General features: G+C 41.5%; 1 protein-coding gene across 1 annotated transcript in view; it reads right to left on the bottom strand.

The window, feature by feature from the left end:
- Positions 1 to 16,309, bottom strand: part of FERMT1 (FERM domain containing kindlin 1) — a 63,993-nt gene extending 47,684 nt beyond the window's left edge. Inside the window, exons 1-6 of the mRNA XM_053574552.1 lie at positions 15,599 to 16,309; positions 11,857 to 12,025; positions 8,813 to 9,046; positions 4,264 to 4,410; positions 2,371 to 2,584; positions 230 to 332 (exon numbers count right to left, since the gene is read on the bottom strand). Coding sequence (XP_053430527.1) covers positions 230 to 332; positions 2,371 to 2,584; positions 4,264 to 4,410; positions 8,813 to 9,046; positions 11,857 to 12,007 — 849 coding nt within the window. The 5' untranslated portion in view covers positions 12,008 to 12,025; positions 15,599 to 16,309. The remainder of the gene's footprint in view (positions 1 to 229; positions 333 to 2,370; positions 2,585 to 4,263; positions 4,411 to 8,812; positions 9,047 to 11,856; positions 12,026 to 15,598) is intronic.
- Between the last annotated feature and the right edge of the window lie 209 nt (positions 16,310 to 16,518).

The following is a 16,518-nucleotide window of genomic DNA, read 5'->3' as shown; positions in this document are numbered from 1 at the left end:
CAATGCAAGCCAAGCTGCCCACAAAGACCTCTAGAGACTCCTGTTAACTCCTGCTCACTAGAAACCAAAAGATAAAAATCCAGAGGCTAGGATATATTTATCAGTCTAACCCGGCAGAATGAAATGTGAGATCATATCAATTAATCCTATTCTCAATAACCAAATGATTCAAGTTTACATTTACATTCATTCACTTTAAAAAAAGAGAGAAACAGAACAAGTTTCTTACTTTAGGATTCAAGTCAAAGAAAGTATAGTATTTAAATCGTAGCAGCAGTTGGTCATCCTCTTGGATGCCTTGTTCCATGAGGGAGTGAGAGGAATCCAGCCAGCTAGAAAACAACAGGATAAGCTTTAAAAGCCAATAAAATTTTCCATATACATCCATCATGTTATTTTGTTATATACTATACAGTACATTACATATATATTTATATCCTTGAAAAAAGTCAGAGTAAATAGTACAAGCTGAGATCCCTAATTTGAAAATTTGAAATCTGAAATGCTCTAACACTCAAGAGTTTTTGGGCACTAACATGGATGCTCAAAGGAACTGTTCATGAAGCATTATGAATTTCACATTTTCAGATTAGGGATGCTTAATCAGTGAGTATAATATAATGTAAATATCCTTTAAAATCTGAAAAATTCTGAAAAAATATAAAATGCAAAATACTTCTGGTCCTAAGCATTTTGGATAAGGGATATTCCACTTATATAACTGCAAGCCATTTAGCATATAACAATAGCTTATCTTTGCATTTTATCTTAGAGTTTTCAAAGTGCTTTGTATATTTTTTTCCAGTGACACTATAATATAACCCAGTGAAGGAGCCAGGGCAGTTCTTACTACGTATTATCTCAGTTTTACAGACAAGGACACTTAGTCGGAGTGACAGTGGATCATCCTTTCAAGGTCACAGGCCTGGAGGTAAAGACAGCATGTGAACCTGTGCCTCCTGACTATCTGCACTGTTGTTCCCCTGTGCTAGGTGACTCAACCCCAAACCAGCTCTTATTGTCCAGAACTTTCTTTAATGAGGGAAATATGCAGACCTGTGCTCATATGGTAGCCCTTAGCTACATGTGGCTGTTTGATATTTAAAGATGGTTAGTGCCACATTTTAATTTGATTTATTTAAATTCAAATTTAAATTTAAATATCCACATGTGGAAGTGGTTCCTGTACTGGAGAACACAGTTCTAGAATCAAGAAATAAAAGTTCGGTCTTAGGGAGAGTTGAGGAGGTGGAGATTAAAAGTTAACACCCAAATAAGGAGGTATGAGTGTCATCCAGTACCACTGAATAAAAGTGGCTTGAACTTCTATTATATTAGGTTCTGTGGGGAAACAAGGATGATAGACATAACTGCCATCTTAAAGGAGTTAACAATCAGTGGGGGAAGCCAAGCCTCATAATAAAGGAAGAACATGACATTGGGGTGAGCAAAATTGGGAGTGGACGATTCTGAATGTGTATGCTTGAGAAGGACATAGCATGTGGGTGGGCCTTAAAGTACAAGCAGGACTGGCAAAGGGGGTGGCCCTGCAGGGGAGGCGGTGACAGAAAGAGTGTCCACTGGGGTAGGAGAGGGGACAGGAGAGCACAGAACTATGCAGAGATACCCACTGAGATCAGATCTGCAGGGGTCCTCAAACTACGGCCCGCGGGCCACATGCGGAGGTGTGATTTATTTGTTCCCGTTTTGTTTTCTTACTTCAAAATAAGATATGTGCAGTGTGCATAGGAATTTGTTCATAGTTTCTTTTTTAAACTATAGTCTGGTCCTCCAACGGTCTGAAGGACAGTGAATTGGCCCCCTGTTTAAAAAGTTTGAGGACCCCTGTTAGGGACTTGAATGCTGGTAACGAGTTCAATTTTATTTGGTGGGCAGGGGGCAACAAAAGAAATGGCAGTTTAAGAAAAGTTCAGGCACGTTTTCTGAGACCATTTCAAACAGAGCTCAAGGACTTGCTTATCACGACACCTAAGGAGAGAAGGGGTGTTCCACAAAAGACGGTGTGAGCCAGGTGGGCCCTCCTGGGTCTCCCCCACTGACCCAGGGGTACCAACACACTTACCAAGCACTCTACATCCCATAAAATACACTTTGTGCACCTGCAGCGGCAAAAAATTAGTATACATAGATGGTATTCCACTGAGTTACCCCAATGTGTACATTTTGTGATGCTTTAAATGTACTGAAATGACCAACGGCTGCAAAACCCCTGTTGCTAAAATCAGTGCTGACTTTTGATAATGAAGTACAATCCCCAGGCCTACCGCCTTGGAAATTAAATCCTCCCACCTCCATTTCTCTTACTATGTCAGCACCAGTTCAGAGAAGGAAAAAGAATCAAGTCCTTACCATGCGTTAAACTTCGCCTTCTCAACCAGAGACCGAGGCTGGTACATATCGGCAAGGGCTTCTGGTGACAAGGGAGGCTGGCTAAACGCGAGGATGCTGCAGTTTTGTTCAGTCAAAGGGCTGTCACTGAACCAAGTCATGGTGGATGACACTGGTGTTCCATTGATGGGGTCATACATAGGGGTCATGGTTTTACTGTATAAACCAGGACTTACTGCAAGGCAAAGGGGGGCACATGCTGTGATATGAGATTCAGGGGCAGAAATCTTCAGAAAAGTACTAACATTACTTACACTAAAATGAATTTTGACTTTATGTATGTATGTATGTGTGTATGTATTGTATTTATTTTTTTTTTAATTTTTATTTTCTTTTGCAGTTTTTGGCCAGGGCTGGGTATGAACCTGCCACTTCCAGCATATGGGGCTGGAGCCCTACTCCTTTAAGCCACAGGCACTGCCTGTATGTATGTATGTATTTATTTATTTTGAGACAGAATTTTGACTCTGTCACCCTGGGTAGAGTGCCGTCATAACTCCCAACAACCTCAGACTCTTGGCCTCAAGCAATCTTTTTGTCTCAGACTCCTGAGTAGCTGGGACTACAGGTGCCTGACATAACACCCAGGTAGTTTTTCTGTTTTTAGTAGAGATGGGGTCTCACTTTGCTCAGACTGGTCTTGAATTCCTGAACTCAGGCACTCCACCCATCTCAGCCTCCCTGAGGCGTGAGCCATTGCACCTGGCTGAATTTTTACTTTAAATGTTTATATCATTTAAAATAATATGAGTTGGCTAGATGGGGTAGCTCACACCTGTAATCCTAGTACTCTGGAAGGTTCAGGTGGAAGGATCCATTGAGCTCAGGAGTTCGAGACCAGACTAAGCAAGAGGGAGATATTGTCTCTACTAAAAATAGAAAAATTAACTAGGTGTTGTGGCGGGCGTGTGTAGTCTCAGCTGCTCAGGAGATTGAGGCAGGAGAATCACTTAAGCCCAAGAGTTTGGGGCTGCTGTGAGCTATGATGATGCCAGCACACTCCAGCCTGGGTGACAGAGGATGTCTCCAAAAAAGAAATAGTAATAATATGAGTCAGATGGTGGAGAGATTAGTAATACACAGATAAAGGTCTCATCTGTATATTCAGCTTCTGAAAAGCTCAAGATTTTAGATACATAAAAACTTCCCAAAATGAACATAGACAAATGTTGGGGACCACCTCTTCTCTAATAATTCAATGTTTTCCTATTTTAGCAGGAGTCTCCTTGCTGTTAGAGGCCTGGAGGCTTCACAGAATGCATGCACGCAACGTGTTTCAGACAGCTCCTAAAATAAATAGCAGCATTCACTGATTTTAAGAATCCAGAAGGTGGATGATTTATAAACCATCTGGCTCTAATTTGCATTAGCAAAGTACAAATACTCCTTTTGTTCCTTATGTTGGAATACACTATGCAAGAAAGCCCTCAGTCTTGCAAGCGAGCTAGATATTTGATTATTTTGATATAAAAAGAAAAGGATATACGAATTCAGGAAGAATCACACAGAGATAAAATCAGGAAGAAGGAAGTATATTTGGGTGGTTTAACTTATCTTTTTTCTAAATATCACTCTTTTATCCCAAATTCATGGTCAGTTGTACTAAAATTTTGAACTCATCACCAACATGAAATATATAATTAAAATAATGAGTTATTAAGTGTACCTGTTGAGAAAAAGTCTGAAATAAATTCTGTTAGTTCTAAGTTTAACTGCTTATCTTTTCCACGTCACAACAATCTTGCAGTTTATCCCTCCTTCATTTGGAAGAGGGTAGAGAGAAGCCTATTTTCCTCTTGGGTTTTATTCTACATTCACAAAGTAAAATAACCAAACACCTGTCACCGATCTTACCTGGTGAGCCTGAAATTGTTGGAGAACTCTCCAGGTTTAGAATATCTTCAATTATAGGTTCCTTATTATTTTTGTCTTTTTTCTTCTTCTTCTTAAAATAGTCACCAGAAAGCTTTAACAAGGAAAGTTCTTCTGATCTTCTAATATCTAGAAATAAAATAACAAATGAAAAGAAAAAAGTCAAAAGAAAATTCCTTCTAAGGCTCAGCATCATTTTGAGCATTTGATACCATTTCTCAGGAAATGCCTGAGCAGAAAAAGGAGCTAAATTGGATCCTTTTTTGAAGAAATTAAAGGAGGGCTAGAGCAGCCCCCACACAGTGGGTAGGGGGAGAAAATAGTGGAGGGAGATTTAGTGTAATAAAATTTCTAGTTTTTTAAAACGTATTATGAAAAATTTTTTTTTACATACACATACGTTTATTAGGTTTCCACTTTTTGCCTTCATAAAATTAAAGGGCTAAAATTTAATAACAATAACAATGTTTGAGATAAGGACTAGAAACAAAAACCTTGTAAAGAACGAACAAAGATAAATACATTCAGAAAAGAAATCAGACGATTGCTGCATCGAAATATTAAGCAATAATAATAATAATAATAATGCAAAGAAAGTAACATTCACATTGTCAAATAAGAGTATGTCTATTATAGAATGCTTTGACTCTGAGGTTCAGTATGGAGTCATCAGTTAGCTTCTTCTTCTTATTTTTTTTTTCCAAAGTCTCAAAAAAATAGACAACTAATATCTATAAGTAAAGATAATTTCAAAGTAAAAGATAATTTCAAAAAACAGATCATGCCAAATCTTATAAACAATAGAAAAAGAAGAAATACTTCAAAATCATTCTACTTAATCTGGATACACCTGATGTATTATGCAAATATTTCAGACATAACCAAAACAAAACGAACAGCACAATACCCCTTTCCTTGCTTCCTACAGGGCTTCAACCACTTTGCTGTTCTTTCATCTAATTAACAACTTTTTCCTTTCTCCCTCCCTTCCTTACATCTTCTTTCCTTCTTCTTCTTCCTCCCTTTTTCCCTCCCTTTTTCTTTCCTTCTTATTAGAATATTTTAAACAAACACCAAGCCCCCTCTCCCCCTTTTAAGGACCAGAGATCCTGAAAATCCTCTCATGTGGTGCCCCACAGCTCATTTCATCCCTGTAGCAGACATCCTCCTGCCCTGTCCATCACTTCTTGGCCCTCATCATTTCAGCACACGCTGACCTGGCTTCCAGTGGCATCTAGAACATGTTTCTCTCTGCCCGACGCTTGCTCTGCTGGCCAGCGAGAGCATACATTGACCACACACCCATGCAGCAGTCCACACATCTAGGGGAATTAAGGTTCTGCAAGAGCAGCCCTCAGAGACTGATGAGAGTGGTGCATGAACACTGTCCTGAAGCTGTGTCTACACTGTCTCCCAGAGGTCCTCAACTGCTGAAGCGTGACTTGATGGGGACACACTCTTATTGGTGGCCTTCTCTTCGCAGTCTCATTTCTCCATCTCCACCAGTTTTTCCTGGCATCACCTCTTTTTTTTTTTTTTGTAGAGACAGAGTCTCACTTTATGGCCCTCGGTAGAGTGCCATGGCATCACACAGCTCACAGCAACCTCCAACTCCCGGGCTTAAGCGATTCTCTTGCCTCAGCCTCCTGAGTAGCTGGGACTACAGGGGGCCGCCACAACGCCCAGCTATTTTTTTTTTTTGGTTGCAGTTCAGCCGGGGCCGGGTTTGAACCCACCACCCTCGGTATATGGGGCCGGCGCCTTACCGACTGAGCCACAGGCGCTGCCCCTGGCATCACCTCTTAAATAGACTACTTGTACTTTAATCCTTATCTCAGGTTCTGCTTCTGGAAACCTAAGCTATGATAATTCCCATTGCCCCATTCATTGACTATATTTATAATTGCTGATCAGAACTGCAGGTAAATATTAACTGCACTGAGCAGCTCTCATCCCAAGAAGAAACAAAAGCATTGGAATATTTCAGGGTAGTGATTTTCAACCAGTGTGCCTGAAAATTTTTTTTTTTATTTTTATTTTTTTTGTGGTTTTTTGGCCAGGGCTGGGTTTGAACCCGCCACCTCCGGCATATGGGACTGGCGCCCTACTCCTTGAGCCACAGGCACCGCCCAATGCCTGAAAATTTTTAAAGATCATTAATTAAATTATTTTTGAAAGAAATTCAAAGCACGCAGTAAGTGTTATTTGTTTTACTCTCTTTTTCTTTTATGAACATAATTTAAGTGTGCTACTGAAGTTTAACAATAGGTTCAAGAGTGCGGAGAGATAAAAAAAGGCTGAAAAACACTGGTTTAGGGCCTCTGGGCAGCTTTACTGGAGTTAAGTGTATTGATTGCATTAGCCCCTCCCCACACTTGGTCTACACACTGCTGAGTGTCAAGACGCAGCCTGGTAGTTCAGTTTGACTCTCTACCCAATAACAAGGATGTCTGATTATCAGGCTGTAACACGCGCTGATGACCATCCCAAATGTGTCATTTATGTACAAAAGTTGGTAAGGAAACAAAAGTTTCAGGATAAGCACTACAAACAAAAACCAAAATGCTTAATATTGGTGTCTTTTCTGTGTTTCAAGGGAAAAGCCATTATACTGCTAAATTTGATGTCACTTAAGTTGACTAGATATAAAAAAACAATGATTAGAAATGCCAAATTAAGACCTTACAACTACTGTGAAGATATAATCAGGAAAAGAGCATTTGACTGCTTTTATTTTGAAATCTCAAGTTTTGGGCCTCAGGGTATAATACATAATTCCAGTCTACAGTGATGTGTGGAATATCCCATTTTATTTAATCATTACTTTGTTTTCAAATCCTCCTTAGAATATTACTGAAAACAAGATGTCCTTGTGCTTGCCATCTGTTTACCATGCATGGGGACACGACTATAATTCGTGTGCCATTCATTTGTACACTCAGCAAACAGTTATATTGCAGATACTGTGTGCCAGGTATTGTGACAGAGTTGCTGGCCAATGCTGGCATTCCCAATCCTGTTGACACATCTTCACTTTTTCTGTGAAGTGCTTTTAACATCCTATATTCTTTTCTTATTTATTATTTTTATTGTTATTATCTGTCTCTGCTTGCCAGCGTAAAAGCTCCAGGAAGGCAGGGACTTTAGCTGTCACCATCTCTAATGTATCCTTAGCACTCACCACAATGCCTGGCTCATAGTAGGTGCTCAATAAATATTTGTTGAATGAGTGAATGAAGCAGTCTACAGTTTAGTGGGAAAAATAGATTGCTTGCTTACATATGATCTATTCTGTATTCAAATGTGGACTTTTGGCTTTTTAACCAAAGAATATACATGTAAATTTAAAAATACATATAAAATGAGAACACCTTCATGAAAAAATGGTTTGGGTACTTACAACTGTTAAGCTACAGGATACAAATCCATAAGGAATTAGGTGTAAATTCACATTTAAGTATATTTTTTTGCTTAAAATAAATTTCATGGGTGATTTTTGTAAACAGAGTTACGACAGAACCTCTACAGTTGCTCACCTTCCTCCACTGACTACCTCTTTAAGTTGATCTAATTTTTTTCTTTTCTTTCTTTTTTTTTTTTGTTGCAGTTTTTGGCTGGGGCCAGGTTTAAACCCACCACCTCCAGTATATGGGGCCAGCGCCCTACTCCTTGAGCCACAGGCGCCGCCCTAAGTTGATCTAATTTTTATAGACCAGACATGCACCACATGTACATACCCATAAGCCTAGTTCCTTATGTTGAACACCTCTGTATGTTGACTAGTTTGTTATAGTTCCTTGGGTGGTCAACTGGAGGTTCCACTGTATTTATTATTATTATTAATTTTTAATTTTTTTTACTTGTTGGGGAATTCATTGAGGGTACAATAAACCAGGTGTATTTATTATTTATTTATCTACTGTATTTATTTATCAGGTGTTAATGAAGCAATAAAGCATTTTAACACCATTATCTAAAAAACAGTAAAAACAGCTCTATGGTGATGAAGGATTTAGTAAACTCTTTTATTGTTTATTTTAAATACTGTATAATAGTGATTAAAGTATAGCTTGGAGAAATAAATTTGGGGGTTCATCTTCAAACAGGGGGTTTTATCTAGTCTATTTACAATTCTCTTTTGAAATACAGTAGAACCTCTATAAGTTGACCACCGAAGAGACTGGAACAAATGGGTCAACATGCAGAGGGGAAGGAAGCAGGCCTACTGTACAGATATGTCCCTGTGGTGCATGTCCCATCTGTGAAAATTAGGTCAACTTAAGGAGGTGGTCAATGGAGGGAGGTGGTCAACTATGGAGGTTCTACTATAGTTTCACACTTTGTAGAAATGAATCTGATTTATGCCAATAGTGTTCTATTTGGTTTCACTTCACGTACATGGTTATTTTGCCCAGGTCTGGGCTGGAATAAGGGAGTGTTCTGTAGCCAATTGCTTGAAGTAGGCAGAAGGCACACATGTCCTCCTTTGCAAAGAGTGTAAAGGGCACAGGGCCCTCTCCAGGGTACTCACTTAGGGCTCTGCAGATGTCACTGACAGCTTTAAAGACCACAGCTGAGAAACTGACTCGCAATCTCACGGTCTTCATGTTGGGCAGGCGAAGACGAAGCATTTTATGCTGAGGAGTGAAGAGCAGCTTTGCATCTGCCTGGACCCCACATTTGTCCAGGGTCCAGTGGGTTTTCAGAAGCCAGCAATGCTTCTGTTCCCACCAAAGAGCAAAGTCTGACCAGTCTTGAGATATGTCTGCAGAATTGAAAACACAGTTAAATAAAATGAGACACATCCTGGCATGGAGGGTCTAGGTGCTCCAGAGTCAGTTTCACCATGTGCAAAAACTGAGAGCAGCAACTGGTCTTCAGCTCCCCATCTCCTTTTACAATTCAATCCAACAGCTCTTGGCCTCTCTCCAAAGTTTCCAAGGTGGGGCGGGGAGAAAACAGTGATTGAACCTTACCATCATTTACAAGTAAATACCGTGGAAGGAGCAGAAACATGAAATTTTTGTTCATGACAAATGCTAAAATTCTCATCCATAAAAATTCCCCTAGGCCATGGTTTTTTCTGGGAAGGCCAAAATCATTTGATGTTATTCAGTCCAGATTATTTCTCTCATGATATATCCTTATATCACACTGTATCACAGGAGAGTATCGATAGCCCCTAATCAAAGTCCACACAGGTGTGATAAAACTGGCATTTCATGCTTCTCAGTAATGCACAACTCTTATCAGTACCACCGTACCCCCAATTTCCAAACCGTCTACATTGAAATCAGTCTCCTCTCAATGTTAGCATCAACTTTTAATCCTTCCCCTCCTTTCATGCTGGCATGAAAATAGAATCTTTTTTCGTATCTATGTTGGTGTTCATATTCAATCTTTTATCTTGCAAAAGTAAGAGCCACCAGTCTATTTACTTGTTCTTTTATAAACAGGTTTTCCTCTTTTCAAATCAGAGAAACCTGTTTAATGCAGTTAGTAGAAGTATAAATTTGTACAACTGTTTTAGAAAACCCTATGAATGAGCGTGTCCTTTCTGAGCTACACTTCCAACAGAAATGATCAGTAAAAGTCACATGTTATAGCAGCCCTATCTGTGAAAGCCTAAACATGAAAATAACTCAAATGTTCATCAAGAGATAAATGGAGAAATAAAACTGTGGCATATTCATGCAATGGAATCTTGTACAGCAATGAAAATTAATAAGAACTATATGCCACAATATGGATACATCTCACAGACCTAATATATTAGTATATTTCATGAAAGAAAGTAGATGTGCAAGAGCGCGCTATAGTTTGGATGTTTGTCTCCTCCAAATCTCATGTTGAAATCTGATCCTTAAAGTCGGAGGTTGGGCCTGGGGGAAGGTGTTTGGGTCAGGGTGTTGGGTCCCTCATGAATGGCTGAATGCAACTCGTTGAAAAGAGTCTTGCCCTTCCTCCTCTCTCTCTTGCTTCCTTCCTTTTTTCCACACAATGTTGCTCTCCTTCCCTTCTGGCCACAAGTAGACGTTTCCTGATTTCCCACCAGAAGCAGATGCTGGCACCATGTTCCTTGGAGAGCCTGAAGAACTGTGAACCAGATAAACCTCTTTTCTTTATAAATTACTCAACCTCAGGTATTTTCTTTCTAGCAATGTAAACAGTCTAAGACTGTGCCTATCCTATATAAATCCTATCCTATACAAATTATTCCGCTGGTGTTAGAAGTCAGGATACTGCTTGCTCTAGGTGGAACACAAAGTGGGTCAGGTATGGGGCTTGGAATGGATCTATTTCTTTCTTTCTTTCTTTTTCTTTTTGAGACAGAGTCTTATTATGTTGCCCTCGGTAGAGTGCCATAGAGTCACAGCACACAGCAACCTCAAACTCTTGGGCTTAAGCGATTCTCTTGCCTCAGCCTCCCAAGTAGCTGGGACTATAGGCGCCCACCGCAACACCAGGCTATTTTTTTGTTGCAGTTGTCATTGTTTAGCTGGCCCAGGCCAGGTTTGAACCTGACACCCTTGGCACATGTGGCTAGCACCGTAACCACTGTGCTATGAACGCTAAGCCAGGAACAGATCTATTTCTTGATCTGGGTGGTGGTTACATGGCTTTATGACAATTCACTGAACTGTACCCTTATTATAAGTGCAATTTGGGTTTGTATAATATACTTCAATAAATACTTAAAAAAAACAACAACTTTATCTTGCTAGAGTCAATGAAAAGCCTTAAGTAGAAGGTAAAATAAATACAAAGAAAACAGAATGTTTTTAAATTCTGAGTTGATAGTGTTGAGTCCTGATGTGAGGAATCTGACCCTGAAGACGTCTTTTTTCTTTATATAAATGGGGAGGAGCAAATGGTAGATAAGCCTTAAAAGACAAGTTGGCTTCAAGCTGACTTTATCATTCAGCAATCAAGTATTGATAGAGAATTGACAGTAGTCTACAGCCATGCCACTTAAAGTCATCTAAAGTTAGATGTCACCAACGAATTTTTCCTGTTCTTGTGCAAGTACAGCATTATGTCTACTGGGGAACTTGAGTTTGTCACCAAAGACTCAAGTTTTGTTTTTTTTTTTTTTTTTTTGTAGAGACCGAGTCTCACTGTACCGCCCTCGGTAGAGTGCCATGGCGTCACACGGCTCACAGCAACTTCTAACTCTTGGGCTTACGTGATTCTCTTGCCTCAGCCTCCTGAGCAGCTGGGACTACAGGCGCCCGCCACAACGCCCGGCTATTTTTTTTTTGTTGTTGTTGTTGCAATTTGGCCGGGGCTGGGTTTGAACCCGCCACCCTCGGCATATGGGGCCGGCGCCCTACTCACTGAGCCACAGGCGCTGCCCAAGACTCAAGTTTTTAAAAGTGTCATTGGAATTCAGTCTGAGGCTCTTGCTCTATTTCTTTCTCTCCCCTGGGAGAGGAGTGGGGATTGCTCTCTGGGCCATTACAAAATGAATGATCAGAAAAACCAAGATGGTCAGACAACCTAGGCAACTCATTTAGTGGTGAAGCAACAGGCAGAGTTTTAGATACAGAGAAACCATAAAGAAGAGAAACTTACTGATTTTTTCTACTAACTTGAGCATCACGCCCCCAATGTGCAGGTCTCCAGACACTCTCAGCGTCACGTCTTTCTGCTCTTCTACACTGGGATGGTCAACACGGACCACCAGCTCCCAGGAAGCAGATGCAAAGTCACTGGATGACAGCATTGTGGGAAAAGCAGGTGTCTGCAGAATACAAAGGCAGACGTAGAGAGGAATGTGAGAAGGAAAACCAGAATGTGCCAGTAGATCCCTCAGAGGAAAACTGTGTTTTCTTTTATTTTTCATTTTAGCCTTCTCTTACAAAAAAAACTGCAGGAATGCCCCAGACACTAAATTCATCATCTTAACTTAGTCTTATAAAAATGGTCAGACTATCTAAATTTACATACATTATTTCTCCATTCACCCACTCCTCCAGGATCACTTGGCTATGTATTTTCTTTGTCAGCCTGATGTACCAATTTTAATTTTTCCTCTTTACTACTTTTCTTGACTGTGTCTGGACTATTTGAGCAATGGGCAATCCTTCATGTTATCTTTTTAAAATTGACTTTATCGAGGCATAATTGCCTATAATTAAATACACAGATTTTAAATATATAGTTATACATTCTATTGTATTAAAATTATGCCTTAATAAAGTTGTATTTTTTAAAAGGATGTCATTAAAACCTTTCCCTGTCTGGGCTCAGTGCCTGTAGCTCAGTGGCTAGGGTGCCAACCACATACACCGGAGCTGGTGGGTTCGAATCCAACCTGGACCTGCCAAACAACAATGACAACTACAACCAAAAGCTAGCCAGGTGTTGTGGTGGGTGCCTGTAGTCCCAGCTACTTGGGAGGCTGAGGCAAGAGAATGGCTTAAGCCCAAGAGTTTGAGGTTGCTGTGAGCTGTGACACCACGGATTCTACCGAGAGCAATAGCTTGAGACTCTGTCTCAAAAAACAAAACAAAACAAAACAAAAACCAAACAAACAGAACAAATAAAAAAAACCTTTCCCTATCCCTAATACATATAAATTATTATATTTCTTTTATAAATATTGATGACATTTTCTTGTATGAAAGCTCACAAAATAAAACAAAGCAGAATAATTTCTATTTAAGTCATTATTGTATACCGTTTTTTATCTTAAATGCATATAATAAAACAAGTCATTAATAATCACTGTCATGGATTTGATTTACTGAAGTCATTGTTTTATATCATATACAAATCAATAGATAAATGCATCAGTTTTTTGGATACACCTTTTTTTTTTTTTTTTTTTTTTATAAGAGGAAAGGCTTTATTCACCAGCTGGAGCTTACGGCATAGAAGAATTCCAAATGGCTACACTCCCCAACTGGCTTGATCTTTCCCTTTTCTATTGACAGTCAAAAAGTTCCACCCCACAGGTACCCTTTCTCATTGGCCAGTTTGAATCAAGTGGAAGATGCTATTCCATGGATACACCTTTGGCAAAAGATTTTAAAAGAGGAGTGACAGACATAAAAAGCTTATTCTTTAAAGTACAGATGTGGGTGTGAACTTCAAACCCATGGTTTTCTCTTCATTGGAGGAACTAGAAGGAAAGAAGCTAAGCAAAATGTTTCAGAGGATAACAGGAATACCAGAACCCCAAATTGGCAGAATTTAAACAAAGTTTGCAATGTCAGCTCTCGTTTACTTTCTGCTCTTCGCTATTTTAAACAGTTAAAATAAAGATCATTTGAATGATTAGAATGAATCTTTTCCACTTTTCTGTGCAAGGAAAGCTTATGAGAAATCTGTGTTTCCATAAGGCCCATTTTTGGGAAATATCAGTGTGCTCACACTCCCAAGAAAGGGCTCTTCTGACAGTACACACAGATCCCTCAGGATCTTGTTAAGATGCACGTTCTATCCAGCAGGTCTGGGGTGGGCCCTGCATTTCTACAAGCACCAGATGATGCTGGTCTACGGCTCATGCTGCCAAAAGAAAAGTGAACTCCAAGCCTCGGTTCCTCCCTTCCACCTACCCAAATCAATACTAAACTGAGGACTCTGGTGACATCTGAGGACCACTCTTTTTAATAACAAACAATAATTAAACAATCAATGTCATATCTGTTCTGTGTCCATTTGAAGCCCACAAAGCGTGAGCTTACAAAGCGTGCATTTGTAAGCATAAGAGAATCTCAAAACACACTACACAGATAAGTTGAATACTGTAAGTCTGAAGAGAACATTTTATGTGTTCTAACCAAATTCAAGAGTTCAAAAGTAGCTCCTTACATTTTCATAGACAGAAGCATACACTGATGCACTGTATCTACTCTCCAGGCACAGAGGCTCACACAGAGCCCTCTGGCACGAGGCATGCATTAGGCCTAACTGCTTGCCTCTGTCACCATCAGCTTCATCTATGAGACAGTCCTTGGGTGATGTGCTCTTTATTACCTACAGACTTCTGTTATCCCCTTCATCCTTTTTGCAGCCTTACTTAGAAATATGGACACCCAGGTTCAGGAAGTTTAGGCAACTTGTCTAAAGTCACACAGCAAATTAGATGGTGGGAGCCCAGATAGAAATTCAAGTCTAACTCCAAACTCTAATTCACCACACTGGGAAATGATCTTGATGATGTTGCAACACCAATATGAATGAAAACTAAAACGACAGGAAGGAAATTAGATTCCTTCGACTAAGCATATCTATTAACATAAATCTTTCCTAGCAAAAAGACAATAAGGGGGTGGTGACTCTAGCTCAGTCAACAGGGCCCCGCCCAGAGGGTGGCGGGTTAACCGGCCCTGGCCAGCTAAGGATGCAATTGCAACAACAACAAAAATAGCCTGGCGTTGTGGCGGGCACCTGTAGTCCCAGCTACCTGGAAGGCTGAGACAAGAGAATCACTTAAGTCCAAGAGTTTGAGGTTGCTGTTAGCTGTGACGCCACAGCAGTCAACCAAGGGTGACATAGTGAGACTCTGCCTCAAAAAAAAAAAAAAAAAAAAGACAACGAGTACCTCCCCTTCAAACTCATAATGTGGCATTGAACTGCTTGACTTGAAGAATTTCTCCAGTGCCAGGACTGAAGGTTGTTATTTAAAACGTTTTGTACATAAAGAAAGTAATCTTTCTTCTTTTATGGTTTCAGGGGGCAATCAGAGGAAAGGTCTTGTTCTTTCCTAACCTGAGCGGTCAAAACAGTACTCCTTTAGGCAATACCTGGTGATTCCTTTACAGCGAAAATTAGACAATCTGGTTTCCCCGCATTCCTCTCCTATCTTTCTGCGCCTTCATTTTTGAGTGAACTCATCTGCAACAAGCTGTTACTTGTTGAGTAACAGAGCAGCAAACTTCAGCGGAGAACAAGAACCTCAGCAGCCCTTCACAGAAAATGAAAAAAACATACAAGCAAAAAGGAAGAAAAAGAAGGAAAGGAAGGAAGGAAAAAGTGGGGGCAATAGTCCCCAATGCTTCTTCCCCTGGAGGATCTGAGTGAACTCGGTGTCCGAAGGCCACTCGGTCTGTTTTTTTGCCAGCTCTGCAGGGGCCCGAGTCAGATGGTGGGTGGACAGTAATCTGTCCCTTATCCCTATTAGGCTGGACTGAAAGTTAGTTTTGCGTGCTGGAGAAGGTGGTCTCAACCGTAAGAAATTATGTTCAATGTAACAGCTATTTAAGGGCAGGGGGCTGCAGAAAGAAAGCGGGCGGGGGGTTCAGGAAGTACTGGAGCCCATCGCAGCCTCCCAACTCTAGCTCCCCGGCCGCAGTGCCTCGTCACTCACCTCCTTTCGCGGAGCCTGATGCGTCCAGCCTCGCAGACTTGCAGAACTGCGCGCCTAGAGACCACCGCAGGCCGTGCCAGGGGGCGGACGCCGGCGACGTGGGGCGCCGAGTCGCAGCCGACTCTCGTCTAGGCTGCGCGGGCGCAGCGGCGCTGGGAACTCCCGCCGAGGCTGCGCGCCCGCCCCCAGCCGCGCGCTGCGCCGGGTGCGCCGTCCCCGCCCTGCGCGGCCCCCCAGCGGCCCGGTGGGCTCCGGCCAGCAAGCTGCGGGGCAGGCGAGGGCACGCCTGCCCAGGCCTGCTAGGTCTTGCTCCCGCAGAGAAGAGTCGCAGTCCGCAGCAGATTTTTTTTTTTTTTTTTTAGAAGTAGGGTCTTGCCCTGTCACCCAGGCTGGAGTGCAGCGGTGTCATCCTGGCTCCTGCAGCCTCCAAGTCCTGCGCTCAAGCGATCCTCCTGCCTCCGCCTTCACAGTCTCTGGGACTACAGGTGTGGGCCACCGCGGGGAGCTGATTTGTTAAGGGCCAGCAGGTGGCAGAAAGGCTACTCTGAGCTGGGAGATGGGGCAAACACCGATGCTTGTTCAACCACTACGGTCCCTCTGGCTACCTCTCTCTCAGCTTGGGATTCTTGGGCTGCGGGTGGTTTTCCTGTTCCTCCAGACCCGCCCAGGACTAGTCCAGATGATTAAGCCGCGCCACTTCCCCAGCCCTCCAGGTATATCCATTACTCCCACCGCCACGTGGTCCAGCCGGGGAGACTTCTGCCTTCCGGTAAGAACAACCGTCTCACTTGTCCAGGAGCCTGTATGATCAGCAAGGGGGCTGAAGCCAAAGAGAGTCATCCCTGAGTAAGAGGGTAATGGAAATCCCAAGAAGGGTGAGACATTCTACAATAGAAGATTCTGGGTGATCTAGGGCCAGG

This window comes from Nycticebus coucang, chromosome 21, assembly GCF_027406575.1.
Source record: "Nycticebus coucang isolate mNycCou1 chromosome 21, mNycCou1.pri, whole genome shotgun sequence".
NCBI classification, from domain to species: domain Eukaryota; kingdom Metazoa; phylum Chordata; class Mammalia; order Primates; family Lorisidae; genus Nycticebus; species Nycticebus coucang.
Note: the sequence above shows the minus strand (reverse complement) of the source record. Positions and strands in the feature narration are given on the sequence as shown.